This window comes from Xiphophorus hellerii, chromosome 3 (genome assembly GCF_003331165.1).
Source record: "Xiphophorus hellerii strain 12219 chromosome 3, Xiphophorus_hellerii-4.1, whole genome shotgun sequence".
NCBI classification, from domain to species: domain Eukaryota; kingdom Metazoa; phylum Chordata; class Actinopteri; order Cyprinodontiformes; family Poeciliidae; genus Xiphophorus; species Xiphophorus hellerii.
The window spans coordinates 22594515-22603291 of NC_045674.1; the positions used below are offsets into that span (position 1 = coordinate 22594515).

General features: G+C 40.4%; 1 protein-coding gene across 1 annotated transcript; it reads left to right on the top strand.

Moving 5' to 3' along the window:
* The first annotated feature begins 586 nt into the window (after nt 1-586).
* On the top strand, nt 587-5258 carry irx1a (iroquois homeobox 1a). The gene is made up of 4 exons (XM_032559256.1): nt 587-1271; nt 2394-3486; nt 3786-3852; nt 4692-5258. The coding sequence occupies exons 1-4, from the start codon at nt 1029-1031 to the stop codon at nt 4765-4767; spliced, it is 1479 nt and encodes a 492-aa protein (XP_032415147.1). The 5' UTR covers nt 587-1028; the 3' UTR covers nt 4768-5258.
* The last annotated feature ends 3519 nt before the right edge of the window (nt 5259-8777 follow it).

The window sequence follows — 8777 nt, forward strand, 5'->3', positions numbered from 1 at the left end:
TATTTGCTTATTTTTATGAATTTTGAATTCAGCATTTGGGGGGAAACTCGCAACAAGCGCAAAAGAATGAAATGGAAAAAAATTGGGACGACTTTAAAGTCCAAAGTTTTTTTTGTTTGTTTTTGTTCTGTTTTTTTTTTTTTTTTTTGAAAATTTGTCAGAAGAATTACATAAAGGCATCGTGAGTCTGCATTACCGAGCACTAATTCCTCTGTGGAGCAGCTTTCCCCTCTTTAATTACAATTTAAATCTATTCAAAGAAAGTTCCTTCTTCTGACGGGTTTACTTCCCCCTGTGTCGGACAGCTGTAAAATCGTGTAGACAGGTTGTCATACAACAATCAAAGCCTTCGGTGAATGGACTCTAATGCTTGAACATTTAACATACAATAAGTCCAAACACGAAGAGAGAGTGTGTGTGAGAGAGAGACACACACAGACTGAGCGCGCGAGAGAAAGAGAGAGAGAGAGGGAGAGAGGGAGAGAGAGAGAGAGAGAGAAAGAGGGAGGCCCCAGCCAATGTGCTCCACTCTATATTCACATTATCCACATTGCTCCAAACGAGGAGGAGCTTGCGGGCTCAAGTAGGGGATGCCAATCAAAGCATCAACTTCAAATTGTATCTGAGAGATCAGCCTGGAAGACCTCAGGGCCAGGCGCGTCAGTCGGAGCGCAATTGTTGATCAGATCACATCCAGCGGACTCTGCAGCGAGAGAGAGGGGGAAAAAAAGAAAAAAAAAGAAAGCGAGGAAGCAGAGATTTAAGAGTGGTTTGCTCTGACTACTCACCTCTGCGTGTTTGTAGTAGTCGAGTTTTTGGCTTAAAACACTTTACATTTTACTTCTACTGGCTCTTTGGTTTTTGGTGGTGTCTCCCTCCCTCTTTGTACACTTTGTTGCGCACAGATTTTTTTTTTTTTCGGGGGGGGGGGTTGTTTTTTTTTTTACTTTTTTTTTTTTTTTTACTTTTTGTTTTGGTCGGGGGAGCTGTGCGACAAAAAAATATATATATACATCTGGCGGTTGGAGATGTCTTTCCCGCAGTTAGGCTACCCGCAGTATCTAAGTGCCTCCCAGGCTGTATACGGGAGCGAGAGACCGGGAGTGCTTACGCCTTCATCCCGAGGAGGGACCACGGAAATCGGTGGAAGTCCGTCCGCCACGGCGGCGGCCGTCACGTCGGTGCTGGGCATGTATGCAAACCCGTACGCACACAACTACAGCGCGTTTTTACCTTACACCAGCGCGGATCTGGCTCTCTTCTCGCAAATGGTAAGAATCAATTGTTTGCTTTTGCATCGTGCGCAAATGTTTCCAAATTCAAGCAAAATGATGCCATCTGTACCACCATTACTTGTATTTTTAGACGCTTATTTTGTTACGCTGCAAAGGAAATTGAAAAATATCAAACAGTGCGGAAATATAATCAGGGTGCAATCTATGCAAAAAAAAAAAAAAAAAAAAAAAGCAAGTGAATGAAACTATGAAAGTGGGGGGAAAAAAATCCAGATAACATTTTGGGTGTATCTTAAAAAAAAAAAAAAAGTTTGAAAAAGTTTCTAACTCTTCTGTTTTGGTCAGATGACTCTTGACCAAAGTTAGAAATGTGTGTTCCGAAATTCAAAATCTGGAAGAATGAATATGCTAAATGTACAAGTGATCCCAGAATTCCACTTATATTTTAACTTCTTTCAGAACTGTCAGTTTGTTACGTCTCATAAGGCAGCAAGCGATAATAGGTCATTTGCAGAGTGTTAATGTGCTGGTTAATGAATGCATTATAGGCCCAAACGCACAGAGCGCTCCAGCTAAAGGAATCGCCACTGGCCAAAAAGTACAATGAAAACAATTGCATGAATTCATTGAAAAGTTTCAGAAAAATAAAACAAAACCTCACACCAGGTAAATTTAGACTTTCAAACGTCTAACCATGACACGATGAGAAAACTTAACTCAGAACTTCAAACTTCTTTCGTCTTAAGAAAGAGGTCTTGTGCACTCTTGCATGAAAGCTGTCAACTATCTTGGTAAACTTTTTTTTTTCCTTGGAAACATCTGATACCCCATCTTGGAAGATGCATGAAAGACATTTTTAGTAAAAGAAAAAGTCTTTGAAAGACCAGTTGTGCAGACGCGAGGCCTGTAGCATGTGGCAGGCTGCAAGTTGAGAAGGTTATTTGTGGAAAGCTCTGCGTCAGGTGCAATTGGAACTCTTTGATTTTTTTTTTTGTTGTTGTTGTTTTTTTCCACAGAGGCCATTTTCATTCGAATATATGCTTGAGGGGGAGGGGTTAATCGAATCTAAATGCGCTCTAAAGTTATCCAAAATGATAGAGAAGCCGGCAATTAATCCCTGATTTTTATTCTCTTTTTCCCCCCCTCTCTTTTTTTAAGGGGTCTCAGTATGAGCTGAAGGACAGCCCTGGCGTTCACCCCGCTACTTTCGCGGCCCACACGTCTCCAGCCTTTTACCCATACGGCCAGTTCCAGTATGGCGACCCGGCGAGGCCCAAGAACGCCACCAGGGAGAGTACCAGCACTCTGAAAGCTTGGCTCAACGAGCACAGGAAGAACCCGTACCCAACGAAAGGCGAGAAGATCATGCTGGCCATCATCACCAAGATGACACTGACGCAGGTCTCCACCTGGTTCGCCAATGCCAGGAGGAGGCTCAAGAAGGAGAACAAGGTGACCTGGGGGAACAGGAGCAAGGAGGACGGCGAAGACGGAAACTTGTTCGGCAGTGGAGACGAGGCAGAGAAGAACGAAGACGAGGAGGAGATCGATTTGGAGAGCATAGATATAGACAAAATCGACGAGAACGACGGGGATCAGAGCAATGAGGACGATGACGATAAGTCCACGGAGGGAGGCAGGGAGCACAGGGGCAGCCTGGGCGCGCCCGGAGACTTGGACAGCTTGGAGAAAAGACGGGCCTTCGCCCTACAGGCCCACGAGGCCTTTGAGAAATCCAAGAGCGTGATGTCGGTTCACGCAGGGGGCAAGGAGAACTCAGACGGCAACAACAACACTACGCGAGTTCTGTCCCCTGACAGACCTGGGAGTTTTCCCCTTCCCTCTAACAATAAACCCAAAATCTGGTCTCTGGCGGAGACCGCTACCAGCCCCGACAGCTCGTCTCAGAAACCTTCCTCCCCTTGTGCGCCAGGGGCCAACAGTAATCATCCATCAGCGCCCCACCAGATTCAAACCCACCCGGCCTTCCTCCCCAGTCATGGACTGTACACTTGCCAGATTGGAAAGTTCCACAACTGGACCAACGGGGCCTTCCTGGGCCAGAACTCCCTGCTGAATGTTAGATCTTTTCTGGGAGTAAACCAGCACCATCACCACCACCACAGCAGCCATCCTCTCTCGGCCCAGCAACAGCAGCCGACATCGGTGGTGGTGTCGCCGGTTGCAGCTTCAGCAGCGCTCAGCAATGACAGCAAGGCCCCAGCAGACACCCCCAGTCCCAAACACATAGGTAGGACGGCAGAGTACTAAGCATTAAGAGTTCAGAGTTAAGCATGTTTACTCGCGTCTTTATCTTAATGCACGCAGCTGTTTATTTTTATTTTTTCCAAGAGGCCCACGATTGTAATATCAAAGCTCTGCGCAAGCTTTGATGCAAACATCAGTTTTTCATAGACACACTTATTTTACTCAAGCCGTTCCTTAAGTTAATAAAGTTAAACTCTAAACTGTTGAAGAAAAAAAAATCAACAAAAGTCTACAATTTATTTTAACGACTTGTATTTTTTTATTTTTTTTTTACCCTTGTAGAGCACGAAAGATCCGATTCACCTCCAACACAGACCCTCAAGTCGTCATTCCGTCCTATTCAAGACAGGTGAGACAACTTTGCTTCTTTGTTGTCGCTATGAGTATTTCATATTCAACTTCCAAATTATAAAATTATTGGAATCAGCAAGTAAGTGGCATTGCTTTAGAGGAGAGTATTGCATTGGATGTTGACAGCACTTATTGTTAAAAAAAAGCATTTAAATATGAAACAAATTAGAATAATTCATTAAACGTACAAGTGATATATAACGTATTAAAGGGTTTATATTAGAAAATATGTCCAATATGTGCTTTAAATGAGTTTTTACTTCCCTCCCTCCCTTTATTTATTTTTTCTTAATTACTGTTTTTTTCTCTCCCTTCAAAGTAAGGTGATAACAGCGAGAGAAAGCACAGATAAAATAAAAAAAGCAGTTTGCTTTAAGGGTGACAGGGGTCTTGACTTTCATCCCACACCCCCTTTAATTCCTCCCCTCTGGGGAGAGTGTGGCTACTTATCAAGCCACCGAGTAAAACGGGCTCTGTCTGGGCTGTGTGCTTTCCCTAAAGACCCCTGGGAGGCCCCGAGCCCAGGGGAGGAAGAAAAAAAAAAAGTAGTTTACCACTGTTTCAAGTTTTCACAGTGCAATGAATTGTAAATAATTATATTTTAAAAAATGTACTTTATTTCTCCAAATTATATATTAAAACGTAGATTTTAGTTTGTTTTTAATAATTGTTTTTCGTAGAAAAAAAAAAACAAACAGCGAGGAATTAGAATATGCAGGCTGGATCCCTGTTCCCTAATCAAAACCTTTCAGGCAGACACTTGAGACGCATATTGAAACCCGCTGTCCAAACACGGCGGGGGTATTTATCTGCCTCTCTGTATTATTCTTTATCCAGATCCTCTCTGCCTTCCAGCGCCAGGAGTCCCCAAGACGCCACGCAACGGGTCCTCACTGCTCTCTCGTCGGCTTGATCAAGACATTTGATTTTGCTTTCCCGTGCTTGGGAAAAAAAAAAAAAAGAAAGAAAAAAAAAAACATGGAAAAGAGACTTGAAGCTCAGCAAAAGGACAACAAGAAATAATAATAATAAAAAAAAACAATGCAGTTTAGCATTTAAGTCGGTACAGAACAAATGGCGTAATTTGGTAATATCCTGTGGATGGATGGATTACTTCCTCTATTGTTGTGTAGCCTATACTCGCGCCTATAATGTTACTCTCTTCCACTTTACCCAGACCTGCTGGGACATTTTGGTAGGCTTTTTACTTCATTATTATTATTATTATTATTATTAATTATTATTATTATTATTATATTATTATTATTATTATTTGTCTCTATCCTGTGTTTTTGGTGTCTTTTGTTTAATGTAAATACCAAGTGATTCAAATTTGTAAATAGGAAACATTGAAGGAATTTGTGCAGATCGTATATTTTGCTTAATAAACTAATTGAAATTTTAGAGAAAATCCAAGATTTTTTATCTTACTTTTTCATTATCATTATTATTATTATTATTATCATTATTATTATTATATATATTTTTTATAGTAGAAGTAAAAAAAAAAACCCGCGTATTTAAAACAAAACAAAAAAATCTAAAACACGGTGTGAACGGAAAAAACAAAAAAACAAAAAACATGGCATTGGCAGACCGCAGGCAACCAGGCTTAATTTTATTCAAGTTTGGAAGGAAAGCAGCGTGGATGCATTGAGGTGCTAATAAGTGTCCAGATGGTTGCTGGTGACAGAAAATGGACAGGAGCAGCTGGGAACGTCATTAAGTAATAATATGGGAACGCCCAGTCCAAACAAAATCAAATGGTTAAAATCTAATCTGTCAGAGGGAGAAGTCGATTCGAAGATAAATTATTAATATTTTCTCTTTTTCGGGGGGAGACACGGAGGGAGGGAGGAGGAGACGGCTGACATATAGTAGGGGCCTTGCTGTTTTGTGGGCCCCTGTCTGTTCCGAGGCTGATAATAATCATTAGCTTATAAAAGCAGGGTTTTTTTCCCCCTTCTGTGTGGAACTAAAAGCACATATTGATTTGGCGCAGATGAAAGCGCAATGGTTGGCTCTAATTGGAAAATGCGTCCAGCGGGGCAATTTCTTTTCGTTTGTTTGCGAAACAATCCGTTCTAGTTTTAATTGCGCGCGTTAAAAATAAAATTATAATTCAAAAATTAAATCAGTAGTTTTAGTTTTTTACTTACATATTATATTCAGACCGTCTTAAACGTGATTGCATTTTCTTCAACTGCTCTGAGAACTAACATACACCGCTAATTTTAAAAAAAATAATAATTTTACCCGCAAGACTATTAATTAAATAAATCTGAACAGTTTTGCAAAGAATAAGCTGTGAAGTCGTTTGTTCCAGAGAATTTATGTGTGGAGGAGTCTGAACCTGTAGAGCTCATGCGGATCCGGTTTGCTATATCACAGCGACCTCTATAGGCGAGCGATGGGCAGGTCGGAACTGAAGTCGGATTCAACCTTAAAGTACACATTTAAAGAATTAAACAAAATGCACACAAACATTAGCCTCACATGAGACAGAGTTACACATAAATTATGTACCAAATAGAGTAAGCATGTGTAGTTAAATCATAACACTGGTTTCGTTACACAAAAAGAAGAAGAAGAAGAAAAAAAAGATGGTTATTTTCTCTTGAGGGCAATGAATCATTTAAAGTTTATTACATGGAATGTTGTTAGAATATACTCTCTGTATTTACTCAAATGAAGTTATGGCAGTAATTTGCATTAATTAAAGTGATTTTTAAAAAATATATTTGGTAAATGTTTATCAGAGTGCGTCAGAGTGACAGAGAAAGACGTTCGTGTGCATAAATCTGTCACTTAAATGACCGCTCTTAGCAGCGGAGGCCCACGATGAAACATTAACAAAAGGTCATTAAACGTGTTTGTTCAGCACGGCCTGCTGCAGCACAACTATAGTCACAACTTCACAACCGATATTATTGTGCCATTCTGGCTTTACTTCCTTTAGTGCTTGCAAATGATTGTACCGTGATAATTTGTTCCCCCTCCAGCCTTCAAATCAACGTGTCAAAATTAAAAAATGGCCAGCAAACATTAATGTAAAAGCATGTAAATTTCATCCTACAAAACGGCGAAAGCAGGTGTATGATATTCCCCAGCCCCGACCCCCACCCGCTCATTCACACATGACCCCCCTCCACCTCCCCCAAAACTCACTGCTTGGCTTTTGAGGGGGTTGGAGGGTGGCTAAAATTAAATAACCTCTCCGTGTCCCATTTATTCCTTTTGTACCGAAACAGCGTGAGGTTGGGGGGCAAAGGCGGTAGCTGCAGGCCATCATATTGTGTTTCCGTAATAAAAACAAAATTATTCATTTAGTAAGTGGATATACCGCGGATTGTCTAATGGCTAATGAGCGCAGTTGAGTCTGATAATTAGGCTGTCACTTCCAGCCATTTCTATCCCCGGATGCTCTGGGCCTCGACGCAGGGTGGGGGAGTGTTATGAAAATAAGTGGGGGGTGGAGGGTAAGAAGTGCAAATGAATTCATTAAAAGTAAATATATAGATGAAGAATGGAGATAATCGGGATTACACATAGACACAACAGAGTCTGATGTTGAAACGACACTTCTGAAGCAGCTGCTGCTGTTACCGTGAAAATAAAATCCTCCTATTTTTCTTTTTTTAGATCTAATATCTTCACTCAGAGATACTTTGATCTGTGTTTGTCTGTTTTTTAATAGGACCATTAAAATATCAACCATATAATGATAAAATTTCTAAGAAGAATTTTAAAAATTTAAATTAAACTTAAGGCTTTATTCAGATTAAATATCTTAATTCATAAAATGCATAAGAAAAACAATTTTCAAAAGTGGAAATGTTAGATATATCATAAAATTAAATAAATTCAAGTTAAAAATTGATACGTTTAATTTTTCAAAGCTTTTGAATAGGGATGGGTGAAACTCATATTGGAATCATTATGGAATCATATTGTTTGTTATTTTTGTAACAAACAATATGATTGATATTATTTAACTGCTAAACGTATTTCTACACAACTGGTTTCAAAATATCAACGAATGCTTAATTGAAAAGCTTAATTAGAAGCTAAACAAAAGTTTAAAAGCACAATCGGCTTACTAAAAATGACTAATATGATGAAGTAGCCGGGTAAGCTTGATTTTTAGATATTTGTTTTGTTTTTTTTGTGTTGTGTTTTATAGCAAAAAGCACAGCAAATCTATTGTTACATCAATAAAAAACACCAAATATGATGATGGATTTTTAGTTCCATATCGCCCACTGCTAGCTTGATGTTTGAACCAAACCCACTCAGGCAACATGCAAATGTAAACTAGAGCAAAAACAATAAGTTGTTGACCCTAAAACAATTTAGCATTCTGTCACCCCCTTTGCTCCCTATAATGCTGCACTCTTTTGTCGGCAGACAACAACAATCTCCCCCTTTGCAACTGAGACATGTCATGCTGGGGCAATCCATTCAGTTCAGGAGTGAACTGTGCATTGTGGCACTTTGTGTGTGTGCATGTGTAACCGGAAGAGTATTTGAGAGGCGAGGGGGTGAGGTGACCATGTGGGGAGGAAAGTTTATCACTGTCTTGTCTTTTCTGGTAGAGGCTGGCCATTCTTCCAACAGACTGAACCCCTTAGTTGTCCAAATACATGAGTGTCTTTGCCTTTTATTCACCCTCTTATTCAAGTGTTTCATGTTTCCCTTCAACATCTCTGCTGTCCTTTCACAGAGATGCCCACCCATACCCATTCCCCTATAATCCATTTATCTAGCTTCGCAAGCGAAGCACTGGTCAAGCAATGACACAATAGCCATCTAGGGTGGACCAAATCCCCCCCTGACACCAACCCAATGTTTAAGATTGGAGTGAAACACACAACAACAAGCATCGGCAACTCAGTGGAGTACAGCAGAGACGACAACAGGAGC